Raw genomic sequence first — 19192 nt, forward strand, 5'->3', positions numbered from 1 at the left:
TCCTTCACTGACAAGCTGCTAGCCTGAAATATGGGAGGGGTTTATTCTGCACCCATCCATTCACCATTAGTGATTTTTACTGCTGAATGGACAAGGAGTTTGGGTTTTCAATCACATGCAAGGCCAGGTTTGCATAAGCACAGGCAGCAAAGTCCATCATGCTGGAGGAAAAGAAGAATAACGCTGCCCACATCTGTCATCTCTCACTCCTCTGAGAACCCTTAGTTCTCATCCTTCTCCCTTTCAAACTCTAAATCTATCAAATGACTTTAAGGCATCTAGAAAAGAGAGGGGAGTACACAAAAAACAATTTAATAATATCCATCAAATCAAAGATTTTTGCTTTGGCCCGTGTTTAAGATCAAATATCACAGGCCCCAGCCAGCAGTCTATATTTCACACCACTTTTAAAGATGCTCAGATCTGGAGAGAATTAGCTGCCATCGGGATGGGCCACGACCCTTTTTGTCCTCTGGGAGAACAGACACTGTGAAGTTTTCATTAGACATTTAAAAAAAAAAGAAAAGAGAAAAGCACATAGACACAGCCTGGGAATCTGAAGTTCAGGCTCCAGCCATGCTAGTGACCTTGCTAAAGACAGTTATCATCTTATGTTGTAGATCCTGTGGTTACACGTGGGTGTACAACCAATAACTATTGTTATTACTCGATTTTCCTGGTTTGTTTATCTGTGTATAAGGTCAAAGAGTGGTGACATATGTAGGTAAATCTGTAAAGGGATGTGTAGTCTGAAGCATGAAACCATTGTTGTGAAATTAAAAATGACATCATGTAGGTGTATACCAGGAAGGATGTGCTAATTAATAGCAGAAAGTGCTTTTTTTCATTGAAGAACTAGGCAGAATGAGAGATCTTGTTCAAAATCTGCCTGGTCTTTAGGCCTTATTTGTGCAAGTCATTGTGGCTTCATTTTGTTTCCCAAAGCTTAGGCTTAGCCCAGGAGTTTAGCTGTTCACATCTTCTTTCACCAAGGTGGTCCTGGATGACAACAGAGAACATGGGAAGGCAAATAACTCCCTGAAGCACCCATGAGACATCCAGAGGTAGTTAGGTCCCTGGCTTGGGGGCCTCTGGGAGATGCTGAAAGTCATGTTGGCAGCACTCGATCTTCATTTTCCCACACATCAGCCTCCACCTGCAAAAAGGAGGTGAAAGGCACTCTTTTTCCCCGTCTTTCTTCTGTCTATCTTGCTGAGATTGTAAGCATTGCTGTGACAGCCCTGCCTAGCACAACAGGGCCATTATCTCTCTAGAGTGTTTGGCAAAAAGTACGAGCTGTATTAGAAAAACGCCCCATTTCCCCAAATGCTGTGGTGGCAGGTTTGTGTTTGCGTGCTATAAAAGCAGTCGAGGCAAAACCTTGGGCAGATAGGAAGCAATCTGCCTTTGGAAGGAAAGGGATGGACAAAATGACCTCAAAGCAATTCAGCATCTTTGATTTCCTCGATGCCATCTGAAAGCTCGCTATTTTGCTGACATATGAGCTGGGTGCCCTATTGTACATCAGTGTAACAAATAGCCGTTATCTTCGGTTTCATGGGAGATATGGCAGAACATGATTTATTTGTGCCTGATCTGTTGCCTCTTTTGAAATGCTGCCATCGTTCGGTGCACCTTTCCAAGAGGAAGGCAGATGGTCATCACAAAGTTTCCCGTAACCTTGCCTTGTGTGCTGCATAGTGAATCAATGAAACCTGAATTACAGTCCATTGTCTGGGTCTGGAGCTGTGCTGCTAAAGTATCCTGCAGTGGCTGAAAATGTTTGAATGTCAACACTACATATATACTGAGGAGATAGGACATTTCTCCCTAAAATTTCAAAGCAGTGCCAAAGGGGATTTTTACCAAGAAGTTGCACCTGATGTGAGCAGGGACTGCATTGCTCAACCTTAATTACCAGATTGGTAACGTACCTTTTGTGTGTGTTAGCTGTGACCCCCTCCTCGGAAAGAAAAAAAAAATAAATTGGAATAATAACTCTAAACAGGATTCTAACATGAAATGCCAAAGACAAGGATTTTTTGGAGCCAGACGGCACCAGCTGCCCCTCTGCGCTTGCTGTCTCTGCTTCTATGACATTTGCAATGAGGCTTCAGGTGATTTGAGAAGCTGGCATTAGACTGCAAATCACCTTTCATGTCAGCTTGTGCCAGGATACCTTGCCAGAAGTCGTTATTTCTGTGGGAAATAACAACTGGGAATAGGGAAAAAATGAACTTCTGAAAAGCACTTTGTCACGTTCCCTGGACTGTGGCAGGCAAACGCTGAAAACAGCGTGAGCTCCTCCCCTGAAAGCGGGCCATGGGCAGAAATTTCTGTGGGGGGATTACCCCCTTTGCATACCGGAGACAAGCAAGGTGAGTATAAAAAAACATTTTCAGTGCTGTTGCTCAATTTCTGGTATTTATTTATTCTATGAGCAGACATGCCAGAAGACATCTATGTTTTGTAAAGCCTGGTACCTTGCTTCATTGATTTTTCCTTAGGATGGGATCATTACGATGAACAGATCTGACAATTTCAGATAACAACCTGTGTGCAGCACAAGTGTTTCTAGAAATGGTTAATGTTGGATGTAATAGATGTTAAAAGTGTCCCCCCTCTTCTGGCCTTTCACAGATGACTGCTTCCAAGGGTGTGTAGGGCAGAGCATCTCCCAAATTCAGGCTATAAGTCAGCTCATTCCCACAGCGGATGCATTATTTCATGTGAACTCACTGCTGCAACATGTTTTATACATTAACTGGTTGAGAATGTTCTGTTTTTATTAAATAGAAGAGGAAAGAAATCTAAAAACTTATAACCTAATTTACGGGACGGGGCAAAGTAAAATGTTATTTGGTGTGCAACAGACATTTAATCCCCAGGTTTAGAGTTTTTTGATCAAAGAGATTACTTGTGCTAGGACATTTTTATCCAATCTACTGAGTCTTCTTCCTCAGTTTGCAACTGGGTTTGATCTTCTAAATCCACACAAGCTTCCCCTGTCTTGAAAGGGGCACATCAAAGTTATTCTAGAGAACTAGAATAACCAGTGGCTTAAAAGCAAGGACCTTCCTTACAGGACCTTTCTTTCAAAATCTTTCTTAAACAACAACAACAACAACAAAACAAAAAAACCCCCAACCCAACAAAACCAAAAAAAACCCTCCACCATCTAAATGAGACCAGATAACCCTACCCCCAAAAAAATGCTCTGGTCTTGTAAACAGACACGGGCTGATCCTGAATGCACCTGATGTGTCCTTTACTAATTGTCATGGAGTTTTGTATGTCCTAGCCCATACCAAAAAAATAAGTGAGACCAGAGAAAGGTCTATGTTCTTGAAATATAAAAAACAAATCCTGAGGTGTAAGGTAGGTTCTTTTCTCTGTGCCACTGATATAAATTAATGAAATCTCAAATAAACAAATCAAAAAGTCCAATTTCAATTATATTTTTCTAGAGCCAGAGCAGCTATTAAACTTGGTGGATCGTCTACGTTGACATCTGTATACTGAGGAACCAGGCCTCATTTTCTGTACATTTTCCAACTTCTTTAAAAACATTTCCAAAGTGTCAGGAAAATCACAATTCTTCCAGAAATTGATCCTAATCTCAAACAGCTCGTAATTCAGTAGCTGGAGATTTGTCACAGTTAGAAGGCAGGGAAGCGACCCCTGCCGTGGGGTGAGGAGCCTGCATGCTACACTTCGGTCCCCGAACATCTGGGACCACAATGAGTATCTAAGCAGTCCCTGAGCTGCAACACAGCATTGCAAATGAGTCTCTAATGAGTAAGCAGTAGAGTTGTGGCAGGCAACAGGGATGCATCCCAAAGCCCACCGAAGTGAATGGCACTACTCCCGTTGACTGCAGTGGCCTTTGAGTGGAGCTCGGCATGCCTTGTGAGAGGAAGGTGGAGTTGAACGATAGCACTGTATCACCTCTTACACAACATAACCGCATGCTCGTCTTTTTTTACTTTCTCTCTCAGGATGGCAGGAGCAGTTTTATTGGCCACCAGCTCGGAGGGGTCATGGAAGTGCCAAACAGCAAGGACCAGAGAGTCAAGTCAGCCAGAGCCATCCAAATCACTTACTACCTCCAAACGTATGGCTCTGTCACCCAGGACCTCATTGGGGAGAAATGGGAGAGCGAATTCTGTAAACTGATGCACAAGATGCAGCTGGATCACCAAGATCTACAGCTCTACTCATTGGCATCCTTCAGCCTCTGGAAGGACTTCCACCAGACCAGTCTCTTGGCCAGGGGCAAGATTTTGGTGAGCCTGATGCTGATTCTCCTGACTGCTACCCTCTCGAGCTCCATGAAGGACTGCCTTCGTAGCAAACCTTTCCTGGGACTCTTGGGAGTACTCACTATCTGTATTTCCAGTGTCACTGCGGCAGGGATATTTTTCATTACTGATGGAAAATATAATTCTACTCTGTTGGGAATCCCTTTCTTCGCTATGGGTAATTATTTATCTTCATAATAATAGGATTAACAGAGTTTAATGACAGGATTGTGAATTATATCCTGGTTATAAAAGTGCAGATTTTACCTTGAGTGAAAGTAAGTCTAAGTCATTTTCATCTTGTTAAATTGATCTGTGCCTTGCCATAAAAAAAAAGAAAAAAAAAGAAAAAAAAGGAAAAAAAAAAAAGGAAAAGGAAAAAACCCAAAGCAGTAGCAACAATAAAGAGCAAATGATGCTGCTGGAATCTCAGCCAGAGTGAGAGAGGGGCAGTTTTATTGATCTCTGTTACGAAATGAAGGAGAAATTGTTATTGAAAACTAGTCAGCTCAGCACAGAAAATGGATATGTGTTGACCCGACTTTGATGGGAGGCCAGCGGAAAGAGTACGTTAAAACAGGAGGGCACTGGGGAAGGAAAGATTTTAGCATCCTTCCCGGCGAGGGCTTCTCCTCCAGCTCTGTGTGAGGGGCAGAGGGGAGCAGCTTGGTGTAAGAGTAAGATTGATGGTCCTTATCTCAGAGAGGAGATTACTGTTGTGGTGTTTGCCAGGCTGTAAGCAAAGGGGCCTGTCAGTATCTGTAGCGCATAATCCCTCGGTTTGCGGAGTCCCAGATCAGCTGCAGAGATTTCCTTTGTGTCACACCCAGGCAGGGGAAGGTGCAGAATAAGAACAAACACAAAATCCAGCTCTTTTAGCAGAATTGCTTTCATTCCTTCTGTTCCCATTTCTGTTCCAAACACTTTTTAGTGCCTCTTGTGTGGTTCATGAGTTTGCTGGGAAGGTACGTTGGAAAGAAAGAGGGAAGCACGCCTAAAACGGCTTGCTGAGGCAGCGCTGCTGGGTGCAATCACATCCCAGTTTGTCAGAGTTTCACCATATTGTGAGTCTGAACCCCAGCAATGCCTCGATGCAAAATCTCAGCAGTGGCGGGCCAAACCCAAACCCCTGTTTTTTTGATGGCAGAAAAACTTATCTGTGGACAGAACTCTGCATTTTTATGGTTAATTTCTTAAATCTCATTCATGCTTCTAGTGCTCAAACTCAAGTCCTGTGCTACAGTGAGAGATACCTAAATATGCAAAGCCATGAGCTAGAGTCAAGGTTTGGAGAAGGGTCTTGTATTTTTCTTAAAAACCTCAGCTTCTTAAGAAATGACATTTTCTTGCTCTTCCCCTTAAGAAAATTCCTGTAGGTATATGCACACACCCCCAGCTCCCTGCCTCCTGTGGTGTCTGTCCCCTGATAATGTGTTCGTGTCACTAACCAAGGGGGCTGAGCCGTAGCCTCGTCAGTCCTGCACCTCTGGAGCAGCTGGCTAAGGTGGGAAGGAGTGGCATGGGGTAGATGGTCAAGACTCCAGAAGGGAAAGGGGAGAGTGAGGTAAAAGACCCCAGGGAATTCCATGATTGGTTCAGCCTCTTTCATGCCGGTAAACAAAGCCGTGCCGAAGCCTCTAGTTCTGTCACCTGCGCTGTGAAATTGTGGCAATGGCCCCTGTCGCAGTCTGTCCCATGCCAACTCTTCAGATGCTCTGCAGGCTTTGCAGTGTAAGAGGACTTGATGGAAAGAAAGTGCTGAGAGGGGGAAGAATGCCAGCAGGAGGAGCAGAGGACATGCTGGGTTGTGACAGGGATGGATCCCAACCTGAGCAAAGTGTGCGGGCTTAGGAAAAAAAGAGATCTGTGGGGCTGAACGGAGGAAAGGATGACAGCGGGGAAAAGGAGGCTCCTGTGTGTTATCAGATCGCGGCAACCTTTTTCTTGGGTGTCAGGAGGTGTGTATCAAAGGGTAGGGGCAAACAGCACTGCCTTGCTTGTGCAGCAAGTTGAGAAAAAAGCACAAAAAATACTGACATGATGAAAGCACCTTCCCTCAATTGTTTATTCCTCTGCTAGTGTCTCTTTTTAGATGGTTGTAGGCATTGGTAGCCCATACTCTTTGCTTGGGAGTGGCAAATTTGAGACCTGTCGAGGAGCCCTAGACAGTGCCTGTAGGTGAAGCTCATCTTTGGGCTGACCTCAAAAAGCACCAGCATCCATACGGGCCAGGAGCATCAGTCCAAATGGCAGTAACACTGCGCTCAGTTTATACAATCCCTGCAGCCCCAGGGTGAGACAGGGGTGGGAGTCTGAAGGCAGAGAGGCTCGGTTTCCCGTCAGGATGGTGGTAAGCCAGGACTTTGTGTGCTGTCTCAGGAAAGTGATGTTTCTAACTTTCTGTTGTGTTTTGTGCTGTCATTCTTGTCACAGCCACTTCCAAGAGCAAAAGAAAAGAAAAAAAAAAACAAAAACAAAAAAACCAAAACAAAACACCACAAAACCTCTATTAAAGTGAGATATTTGCAAGGATTGCTTCTATAACACTATACTGAATGAACTTCAAGTTGAAAAAGAAAACATTTAAGTAACCCTTCCACAGAAATTTCAGTCAAGGATCTCAGATCAAATTGGATATACCATCAGGGAACAGCTTGCAGTGCCTGGGAAGTGCTGCTGCTCAACATTAGGCAAGAGTTTTACAGTTGGGAGAACTAAAAGCCAGGGTGTGTGTCTTGCCAAAGCCATCCTGCAAAGTGCCACGTGCCTTTAGTCCCTGCAATTACCATGCCAGCTAACAAGACCTTGCTCTGCCCGTGATATACTTAGGGCCTTACAGACCCGGGCTGTGCACAGCACAGCGTTTTCTGTTAAACCTGATTTACGGCCAACAGATCTGACACCTTAGAGTAGATCCATTGAAAATCCCAAGACCGTCCTGTGGGTCAGTCCATAACTCTGGCCCATGTTGTGCCAGTGTCCCATGCTGCTAGCACAGCAGAAAGCAAATAATATATCAAACAATAATTAAGCAAATATAGATGAAAAAGTGTGCAAGATGGGGTTTCCCAGAATTACAAATGCCAGATTTGCAATTCAGCCTTCTAAAGTCAAGTTATTTAGACTAAAAAAAAAAAAGCAAAAAATAGCCAATAACAGCCAGAAGGTGCCTGCAAGTGCAATACTACGCAGAATGCACAGGCAACCTTAATTCCAGCAGCTTCTAACTTTGGAACACTTCAACCTGACATTTGCAAACTGTCCATTTAAAGTATATTTGTCTGGTCAAAATATACAGTGTCTTCTGACATTCACTTTTCAAAGGATTAATTTTAATGGAAATTCTGTGATGTTCTTCTGCAGTTTGTCCTTTTTCCTGCAGAGATGGCAGGATGCTGCTGTCTGGATGAAAGGAGTAACCCCAGACTTGAATGAATGTTTAGGTCTATCACTCCTCTTGCAGTGCAGAGCTTCTGGGGGTTTCAGTAGGTGATAAAAGACTATCTAAAAGTGAAATGTTTTATATTTTTTCTAAATTTGGACTGAATGACCTAGACATTAATTATTTACTGTAGTCCTGCTGTGAGGGAACACTCTGCTGGAATAAAGCATCTCTGATATACTGGGGGAAGAGTACTAGCTCAGATTGGCTTTTCTCTTCTTTATCCTTGAAGGTGAAAAGCTTCAGTCTTAAGGCAGGGATGAGGGCAGTGGTGAAAAATTCTGCTTGCTCTGACTCCCTCTTCATGATACCACAGTCTTCCTCTGCCTCAGGAATTTCAGTTTCCCCAGTACAGCGTCTACCACTGTGTTTTTGGATTCAGTGAGGAGCAACTCTTCAGAAAGGTCCTGTGCAAATAACGCTCTGGCTGCCAGAAGCTCCTGCAAACAGGAGCAAGAGGTGCTGATTTTTAGCTGTTCATACCCCAGACAAATGGCCAAATGTGGTGAGTTAGAGAAAAGGTGCTTCTTAGTTTCAGGGCTTCCTCCTTTAGGGACTGGACTGGACCTAGGTGTTTTGTTTGTCTTTTTTTTTTTTTTTTTTTAAGTCAGTTTTTAGTAACCACTGTGTGAAATCAGGCTGTGGGACAGTTCTACCTTCTACCTTGCATGACTCTTCTGAGACAAATGCAAACTGCAATTTCTTCTGCACGTTTGACAACATCAGAGCTGTCACCACCAGATGAGTTTCAGATAGGGGCTAGAGGGTCCAATAATTGAGTTTCAGATTTGTTCTAGACATCAGAAATGGATACGGGTAGATGTTCACACCTGCCTTTTGTGTTTAGATTCACGATGCAATTTCAAAGGGATGTTATGTACGTGACATAATTACAGTTTCCCATGCCTAATCATCACTAATTAATACAACCAGAAGGTTAACTACATAATTGAGATATTATTGCTCCCATGATTTGCTTTTTAATGCACAGAAACCACACTGATGTCATCTGAGAGATTATGATTTAACTCAGCTGAGGATCTGACTCTATATTTTTAAATACAGGTATATTAGTTATGTCATTTTACACTGTAATTATTTTTTGCCAGTCCATGAAGTACCTCATTATACAGATTAGTGAAAATCTTATGTTAAAAATGTAACTACAGTGTAATTAGAGTCTAATCATGCTTTTTGTATCATAAAGTGTATGTGTTTCTTAGAAGGCTGGATTCGCAGTAGACATAAGAGATATTTCCTGCCCTTTTTAAGTCCAGACCATGGAGACCCCAAAATCTTCATGGGAACAATTATTTGTCATTGAGTCTTTAAAGAACGCTCAGCTCAACGGATGCCCTACAACACATTGCAATATCATTACTACTAGGACTAATAACTATACTGCTAGTAGTGGTCTGGTTAAAAGATACAAAAATGTTAGGAAGCAATAGGCTACCTGTTTCCAGCAGTAACCCCGTGCCTGATGTAAGACTGCAAGATGGATGGCAGAGTTTGTAACAGTGCAGGCTTTTCTGTTAAAATTCCCATTATCCCTTCCCCCGAGTTATTCAAATGGAAGGAGGAAGCAAGGCAAAAGCAGACAGGACTCCAGGCAGTTATTAGCATTTCAGACAGAAGCCATCTAACCTCCTTCGGATGGCAGTTGTTAAACTAATGGCTGGTGATCACCTTTAAGCAAATTTGAGATGTCACAGTATTACCATTAGTGGTAGAGCTGTGGGAAATTACAGAAAAAAGTCCTAGTGCAGATGAGGAAGTTCGGGTTTTTTTAAACCTCAGAAGGCAAATGTGAGCACTAAAGTGCATGCTATCACTAGTTCACCTGTACATGAAGTATCACAGCATTTCTAATCTTTGCTTCAAGCATTAGACTTTCTGATTACAGCTGCAACTTAGAAATATTTCTGCAGTGACTCTGGCTTTGGTTTTGGACTTTTGATGCAGCCATAAAGCAAATCCCATATGAATCTCAAGTTCTATGATCATACCCTATCTGTACGAGAAGCAGGAGAACGACCCTTTAGAGTAAAGAGACCTGCCGACATAAAATTCCACCACTCCATGCCTTAAACATAGAGCAAATCTGTCATTTTAGATGTTATGGCAGTTCATGTCCTCACTAACTCAGCAGATCACTAAGGACTTAGAAGTATCTTTGCCTTAATTAGATGGTGGCCATTCTTGACTTTTACAGTGGGAATAGCAAAAAAAAACCAAACAAAAAAACCCCCATCAACAAATAACCCCCCAAAAAACCCCAAACGAAAAAAAAAATCCACAAGACAGCAGAAGAAAAAAATGGAAATATATAAAAATGTTTAAAGTGACCTATTTCGACGGGCACACAACATAAATAATTCATATGAATGGGCCTAGGCGTTCTCCATATTTGTAAGGTTGATTTCCCCATAACCTGGTATACTCTCTAACAAGTCTATTCCCAGTTGCAGAGAGTTGTTTTTTTCATTTCTATAGGAAAGGTTAACTTCCCCAAAACAGTCTTTCCTGAATTTTGAGTAGAAGACCAAAGCCTTTCTGGGATGGTTTGCTACACTTACAACTGTGTCCTGGAGCTGTCATGCTTAGGTAGAGACAACAGGACTAGGGCTGCCCTTCTCAAACACAGGTGAGATGCAGGTATCTCTGCCTGGGTCCTTTGGGCCTTCTCGTGTCCAGCAGAAAAGGATGCATGAAGAAACACAGCAGTCTCGGTCCTAACAGGGTTTGTAGCACCTAATTTCAGATGTCCTGAGTGTTCCTCCCTTAAGTCACACAATCTGAATTTCCTTTGCAGCTAATAGAGAGAAATACACAACTCCAAAGTAATTTGGACCATCATTTAGCACATATTTGGGATGAGCTGCATTAATCTCTGCAAGGTTCTATCCATCTCTGACAAATTTAAGGTGACTCCTTAGACTTTCAACACCTATGGTTATATATATACGCTCCAAGTTTTATATATGTATGTATGCATATACACAGCATATATGCATAAACAGACCTGAATCCCTTACAGATTGAATTCTAGCACTTTTTTTCCCATAGAGAGTTACCAGAAGGTCTCTTATCAGTGCCAATCCCTTGGGGCAGTTGCTCCACCCCAGGAGGTGGGTCTGCAGGTCTGCCACTCAGTCAGTGATTCTGAGGTTCAGCTCAGGCTGAAGCATTCATCCTTGGACCATTGCCCAAGCACAGACCATCACTACCAGATCCTCCATAATGACAGAGCAAATGCAAAAGGCACTGGCTGGGTTTGTAGCTTGAGAACAGTCAGCTAACCTGTTCCTCCTTCTGACTCTAGCAGGAACTCTATTAACTCATTTATCCAAAGTGAAGTTTTGAAATACAGTTGTCTTTTATTGTTGTTGTTATTGTTATTATTATTATTAAAACAGCTTCCTCAGCTCTCCAGCTGCAGCTTACAGACTGGTAGCTGTCATTTGAGCTGCTTCTAACTTGCTGCAAGCATTTCTACAATCCTTTGAAAAAAGTGGTTTGATAAGAGAAGAGAGTATGTTTTGAGCTAAGAAGTCTAAGGCTGAAAGGAATGGTTTCTTTTGCACTTAAAAATGTATGTTTAGTATCCTTAATATACAAATTCTTCACAGATAGTAACAGACGTTTCCTTTTCTGATGCCTCACTCATTTGTCTGAACACCTCTTCCTTTCATTTTTCTGCTCTTTCATGGCAGTGCTCATTCCTATGACTGAGTTATTGAAGGTTCTTTATTGGATGCTCCTTTTCTGCGTGTTGATCTCATTTAGCAGGAGTTTCATTCTTCGTATTTAGTATGTTTTGATACACATCACATTTACATTTGGCTTATTTGGGCTGGAAAGGAGCTGCATCATGGTAGAAATGATTTAGCTCCACGTACATCATCCCTAATAGGGCAGTGACAAATCCAGCCTTGAACAGCACCATTGCTAGCAATTCCATAACCTGCCTCGACAGCTTGTTCCAGTGTTTAAACAGCCATACATTTATAAAGGTATTTCTTAATATTTTTGCTGCTGCAGGTTATGCCTATAACTTCAGAGTCTGCCTGGCCTGCCTGTGGAGTGTAATTTTTCACAGTATCTATGTATTTCCAAATACTTTTAGGATATTTCCTATGTAGGGTTGTGCTTAATTCAGCTTGGATATAATTTCCTACCAGATCTTTTTTCCCCAGATATTTTACTGTAGTTCACACGTTCCTGTGAGCTTCATCTGTACGGGAAGATTGATGGTGGCTTCTGGTCTCTGCTGGAGCACTGTGGATCTGCAGGAAAAAACGGATGTGGAATAGGCTGAAGATGTTTTTGGCATGTGGTGGGAAAATGCAATCTTGCATTGTCCTTTATTTCCTGCTGGGCAGGAAAGGTGGGCTCTGCTAGCTGGGGAAGCACAGAGCAAATGATCCAATGCTCTGTCAAGCATGCTGTCTGCTCACCTTATAGACTGTGTTCCTCTCTAGGGAAATCCAAACTTGTGCCTCTGTTTTTTAGGCAAAAATGAAAGGCAGCAAATGCATTTACTTTCTCCTATAATACATTTTGTGTGCAAACAGCCCCTGGAACTCACTGTTGCAAGATATGGTTGTGGCTCAAAATTCAGCCTGACTCAGAAAGGGTTGGATTTTCACACAGCTAGCTAAAACATCTTCATTATTTTGAATAACATTGCAACACTAAAACATAATAGTAGGGAAGAAGTATAAAAATTAATGACCATGTTCAAAAGCCCAGTTCAAAAATGAGTACAAAGAAATTTCACTTGTGAAGAATTTCTCCCGTAGCAGCCTTCTTTCAGTCTGATAATTTTCCCCTGAAGAGTTAGGGAAAGAATACAGAACTCAGTAGACCATTTGCCAAATGTTCTAAATCAATATTTATCTGATATATTCATCTGCAATATAACAAATTTTGAATAGAATTAAAGTCTTAAAGAGCCTATTGCAAATACAAAACCAACTAAAAAGACCATACTTGATATTGTATCATTTGCACATCCTTTGTGCATCTGCTAGCCAGTTGAGGTTTTAATAATTCAGTTTGATCCTTCCATTTTCAATCCTCTTTTTTCACTTCATTTCTTTCCCACGAAGGGACTTCTCTCTGGTGGGATAACTGCCTGCAATAACGTGCAGCATGCTGAAGCCACACGGGCTCAGGGCTTATCTCTCCATGGGTAGCAAATAGTAGTGGCAGCCTGTGTTATTCCAGAAGTATCTTCCATGTCCTTGAGATACACCTGTGTCACTGGCCTTCGGACAAAGGTATACTTGGGTATTACAGCTGTGACTTGCCATGCTGGACATAGCAGAGCAGGTCATGTTTCATCCACACCTGTATGACCACAAGAAGAAGCAGGACATATTATTTTGGTTGCTCAGAGCAGTAGCGAGAGCTGCAGCAGCAATAGATGTAGGCACAGGGCGGCAAGTGGTACCACCAACTGAATGAAATGGAAACCTCAGGCCCTTGCAGCTTTGGATCATTAAAGATGCTCTTTTTTTCTGGTTTTGTCCTTTAGATGCAGCCGTAAAGCAAAACCCTTATGAATCTCCTGTTCTATGATCATATTCTACCTGTACGAGGAGCAGGAGATACCCTTTGTATCTTTACCACTCTTGTACCCTTTAGAGCAACAGTGGCTATACTGTCCTCACTGTCTTGGCTGAATTTCAGCGTGGATAATTGCATTTCTATCTTTTTCAAATTCCCCCTGCTATGCAGGTTAGATACAGCACTGGCGAGCACTGGTGGCTCAGAGCACTGAGCAGGTGGTGCTCTGTTAAACAGATGCTGGTTTTTACCCAGACGTGGTTGTTTCACTGGTGGATGCACTGGCCACGTTATGTGGCTCAGCAGCTTCTAAAATCATTCTGTATTCCCCGAGAACATGTAGCTGCGTCTTGGCATGTTGTCATTGCATTTTCTTGCAGTAATCTATGGTATTTCAGCAGCAGAAAACTTTTTGCTCATACTCTATATTCTTAAAGCCCAAGGAAGAAAACTGTTTCTTTACAGCCTGATGTGACACACGCCTGCCCAACCCATACATCCCAACCCACATTCAAATGCAAATTTGCCACAGAACTTTTACACAGTAGCTCTCCCTGGCGGTACGAACCCCATTGCTGTTGATACCCTGAACATAAAGAAAACTATTTTGCTAGCATAGCCACGAAACCAATCAATACTATATCATTTTACAAACTTACCTAAATTCAGAAACTGCAGGTATGATCTACTAGAGGGAGCACTTGCATTGCTTTATAAAGAGGACCAAAAGGCAGATTACTGCACACCCGGTGAGACCCTAGTGGCTGAAAATTTCTGGGTTTCGTTAAGTTTCTAGTTGATATTTTTACTGTTACTGTTGAGAAACTATTATCCTCCACAGAGGATACAGAGCTGCAGAAGCCGAAGGCAAAGAGGTGTTCTGCATGGTGAGTGCAGAGCAACAAAACCTGTTGTCCTTCTACAGTAACTCAAACCAGTTTAGCATGCAGTTTTCATTACAGCAATTTAAACCTTCTGAAACTAGACTGGGAGCCCTGGCAATAAAAGCCTGTTTGTGCTTTTGTCTGCCAGTAGATACCACAGCAAAAAGAAACTGTGCAAAGAGCTAAATCAAAACCCTTCTAATGCACAGTCTTCTCATGGGAGCAGCTGAAAGAGAAGAGGACCCTACAGGAGAGATGCTAGCTACACTACTGAAAGCATTACCAGAAAGTGCAGTGTAGGGGCTGTACAAGAGCTGAATATAATAGGCAAAAGAAAAAAAAAAAAAAAAAAAAAGTGTAAATACCTCTCCCATCACACTTCCAGTCAAATTCAAGGCATTACTTTAAGGAGTGAGAGCTGCTGGACTCACCTAGACTTCAGCTCTCTGCCAAAGCACAGCTCAGCACCTTTTGTAATCCCTTATGTGGGCCTTCAACATCTCTCCTGTCAGAGCTAAGAAACGGTAAGAACTTTATCATGCGGTTAGCCTGCTTTTAAATTAATAACCTTGGTAGGGTGTTGAGGGAGAGAAGGCTTTACTAATCATAGATACAGATGTTCTACCTCTTTCTTAGGTTATTTGAACTCAGGCTCTGAACAACACAGTTAATGAAGCAAGTCTCAAAAGATCTCTCTTACGTGGATTTTGACCTTTAATACACTTATTCTTTCCCTGAGGGGAAAGTAATAGAATCTCTTTAGGGACTATTTAAAAAAAAAGAAATTTATTATGATTGAATTCTTCTGCTCTGCCGCAATTCTTGAAACTGGCCAGGATGTGCAATCGCAATTGGTGGTCAAGGACAGACAAACAAACCCAAATGCATACATAAACATAGAACACTGGACAAAACAAGGAAAAAACAATCCATTTTCCTTATGTACAGCATAAAAGTAAAAAAACTGTGTATGTAGTAAAGAGTCATGGTTCAGTTTTCAGAGCAATGAAATCATCAAACCTCATCCACTCAGGAGCTTTGCTCACAAATTGGAAAAGATGCTTTGTCAGCTTTTAGATTGCAAGAATATTGTCAGTGGTCCAGGAGACCTTTCCTTGTCTTTCGTGACCTCTTCTACCCGACCCTGTCACATTTGCATGCTGCTTCCGTGGGACCTGACACTGTATTGCAAAACACACAGCAAACAATGCATTCCTTACAAAACTTTTTATTTTAGCTATTGATACATTTTCCTTGGAGTTTATTCAATGGTTACTTGAAAATATAAGTATCCTTAGTTTCATTAGTCAGTGACACAAATGTCCCATTTAATGTCTTTATTGGAATGCATTGCAAGGTTTTTAACTCTTAGAGGGGATGGTTTGACTTGACTTTAATAAGGAAATGTGAAGGCATCACAGAAATGTTGAAAACCAGATTTTTTTTAACCCATAAATCAGGTTCTTCCATGACTTTTCCCTTAACAGTGTGTGTAACTGGGTCCACTGATAACTTGAAGAGGCAAATGGAGTGCACAGGTCATATTGAAGGTCCCTTATCAACAAATCTATTACGAAGTTGTTAGGAACTCTTTCTGTTTTCTCATAGAGAGGACTGGTTTAACTTTACATGACAAAACAAAGATGATATTCTTCATGATGATAAACTTAGCCTAGTACCCCTCTACTGAGCTTGGTGTATTGAGAAATGGGTGAAATTAAAAGGATTTTTTAGGTCATTGAATCCAACTTCTTGTGACTGCAAAATCTTAGTCTTAGGATATTTTAAATGTGAAGCTCAGTAGGCAAGTGTCATCTCAGCTAACTTTAACCATCTAAAATTTGGGTACCTGTTCTAAATTTTAGAGTAATTTCTCATATCATTAGGACAAGGAATCTAAAAATGTCTCTGGCAAATCAGGCCAAGGCATCATCTAACTGAATACCCTATCTCTGCTAATGCCTGGTAACAGATACGTTGGAAAGAACAGCAGGACAGGTCAAGTGCCCCATTCCTAGACTATCCCTCTGGTTCATGGAGTCACAGATAATGTCTCTGCACTTAGCAACTCCTCCAGGATTTTGCTTTTTTGCCATGTGAACTCATAGTACCCAAAAGTTCAGCTTAACTCCATGTTGTGCAAAAAGTAACCTTTTTAAGATTCTCATAATTATCATTAGTTCCACTGATGACCTTAGTTCTTGTGTAGGAAGAGAGAGTGAATGTGTCTTCCCTAGAGATCTTCCTCCTATCATTCATAATTTTATAATTGCCTCCTCCATAAGGTGATCAGGTCCTATCCATTTAATCATCTGTCATATGAAGCCATGCTATATGGGTTTGGCCATGTTAGATTCCCTTTTAATGACACCTGGAACACAAATTCTCTGAAAACTCTTTGAAAAGCTGAACCCAAATACTTATAGGAATATCAAGTTCACAGAGAGAAAAACTACTACCTTGAAGACTTTACAGTTTAGGGAAAGGTAAATCTGCTCAAAGCCATGGCACCCAGCTCATGTACAACTTTTGGTATCCAACAATGTACAGAGAAATATCAATTTCTCTCTTGGAGTTCCTTAAAAAGAAGAGGAATTTTACAGAAGAAGAGGTAAACCGACGCTGTAATCTAGAAATGTAGCTGGAAGTAAATTGTTACAGCCAAGTTAAAACTTGGTTGCCGCTGTCTAGGTAGCCAAAGGCATCAAGGAGCTTAATCACAAGGAAATTGCTCAAGTCCCTCAAAGACCTTAGATTTTGTAGCCCCTGGTTAGCTTCCATAGTCAGAAAATCCAGATTGACCCTTGCTGGCATCTGGATTGGTGTGAAGTTACTGAGCCTTACCTGACCTTTACCCACTCACCTAGATTGCTGAGGAGGGACAATTAACAATTAAAAGTATCCCTCTATTGTTCTGTGACTCTGTCAGGAATTTGGGATTTGTATTTCAAAGAGTCCTCAGAGAATTGGAATGGAACGGTACAGAACTGAACAGAACAGGATAGAGCAGAACAGAACAGAATAGAGAAAATTTTCAGTTGGAAGGGACTTACAACAATGATTGAGTCCTACTGTCTGACATCAGGGCTGACCAAAAATTAAATCATGTTATTCAGGACATTTTCCAGATCCCTCTCAAACACTGACAGGTTTGGGGCCTTGACAACCTCTCTGGTAAATTTATTTCAGAGTTGGATGAATCTCTCAGGAAAGAATTGTTTCCTAATATCCAGTCTAAATCTCTTCTGGTGCAGCTTTGAACCATTCCATCAAGTCCTATCAATGGATCCCAGGGAGAAGAGCTCAGCACCTCCCTCCCCACTTCCCCCCTCGGGAAGCTGTGGGGAGCAATGAGGTCGCCTCTCTCCTTTTCTCCAAACCAGATAAACCCAGAGTCCTCAGCCACTCCTCACAGGACACTCCTTCCAGCCCTTTCACCAGCTTCATTGCCTTCCTCTGGATACGTTCAAGTACCTTCCAGTTTTCAATTCAGGTTTCACCAAAAGTCAGCAAAATTAGACAGTTATTTCTCATACATTCATTTGAAAAAGAAATAGTCTAAAAATTATGTTATCAGTCCAAATGTAGGAAACTTTTTATTTCCTGGGAAATAGAAGTGAAAACTGTTTCTAGTTTTCATAATTTTCAAGTTCTTTATTTTCCACTCTAAAACCTCATTTTATTTTTCCTCAAGAGAAATAGAGAAAAAGGGGAAGAAAAAATTCAGGTCTGAGGAAATGAAAAAAGGAGAACATCCAGGAGTTCCTTTCGCTTTTTAAATTGTAAACATGCAGGAAAGAAAATAACATTTTAGTAGATGAAAGATTTAAGTATAAAAGTTCCAATAACTTGATCTTCTAAAACCTTTATGTTAAATATGATGGCAACAGGCATTTTAACACTCTACCTAGATCAAATATTTATCTGGAAAATAATCAGTAAATATTACCCAATAAAGTGACTTTTTAAATGTTGCAATAATTATTTCCATGACATCATAGAAAATAGGTCTTATTCAATAAACCTGGTTTTTTTTCAAATTAATTTCAGGTTTACACAAGAAAAGAAATCATGTTGGTGTAGAATACTCAGACAATCGTAATTTGATTTACTCCTGCACAACTTTGTGATTAATCCCTGTATTCATACTACATTAAATCACTGTAGCTTATATTAAATGTAATAATGAAATGTTAATTTGTAAATGCACACTCCTCTTGCTGGAAAGACATAAATAATCAGGCCAAAAAAAAATATATTCTATACTATCCAATACCTTTCCCCATGTTCTGGAGTGAAAAAGAAATCAACAGTAGTAAAATTCTCTGATAATGCGAGATTTGGCAGATAAAAATAATGAAAATTCCACCCAAGCACATCGTCTAGCAGGCTTATTTTGTCAACATGTGCTTCATCACAGTTAAGTGCTAGATTATGCATCTAGAAACAAGGATTGTATTCACTTTTGCAAGATGAGCAACTGCATCCCCTGAAAGCAAAAACAATGATATCACAGGAGATAATGCACTGAATACGAATTCCCAGTGTGCTGGTGTTAACACCGGAGGATGAAATTGCAAATGCATGTTAGAGAAAGAGTAGGAAGTTGACATCGGTTAGATGAATGACTTTAGGAAGATGTTAATTGGCATTTTGAGTAGGATTCATCTGATAAAATGTAGATGACTCTTGTGTACGCAGTATCTCTGTGGCACTGTTAAGCCCTTCCTAGACTACAAAACCAGAGTCCTTCATTGGGAGAAATACAGTGTTCATGTCGTTTTCAACAGCAGCCAGTTAGTTGTATAGGGCAGGTGGAGATGGCATAACAAGATCCAGTGTCTGGAAGCTGAAGTTAAAACCACTTCATACATACCAGAATGAAGATGGAATTCTTTTACACCGAAAGCAATTAACCACTGGGACAATTTTTCACGGCTTGATGGCTTCTGCATGACTAAAAGTTTTCAGACTAGGACTGTATTTCTTTG

The 19192-nt window shown here is 41.2% G+C and overlaps 1 protein-coding gene across 3 annotated transcripts in view; it reads left to right on the forward strand.

Moving 5' to 3' along the window:
• Nucleotides 1-19192, forward strand: part of PTCHD4 (patched domain containing 4) — a 92738-nt gene that overhangs the window by 22102 nt on the left and 51444 nt on the right. For all 3 annotated transcript variants that reach the window (XM_037392281.1, XM_037392282.1, XM_037392280.1), the window contains exon 2: nt 3999-4479. In XM_037392281.1, coding sequence (XP_037248178.1) covers nt 3999-4479 — 481 coding nt within the window. The remainder of the gene's footprint in view (nt 1-3998; nt 4480-19192) is intronic.

The sequence above is a fragment of the Falco rusticolus genome, chromosome 6, assembly GCF_015220075.1.
Source record: "Falco rusticolus isolate bFalRus1 chromosome 6, bFalRus1.pri, whole genome shotgun sequence".
Lineage (NCBI taxonomy): Eukaryota > Metazoa > Chordata > Aves > Falconiformes > Falconidae > Falco > Falco rusticolus.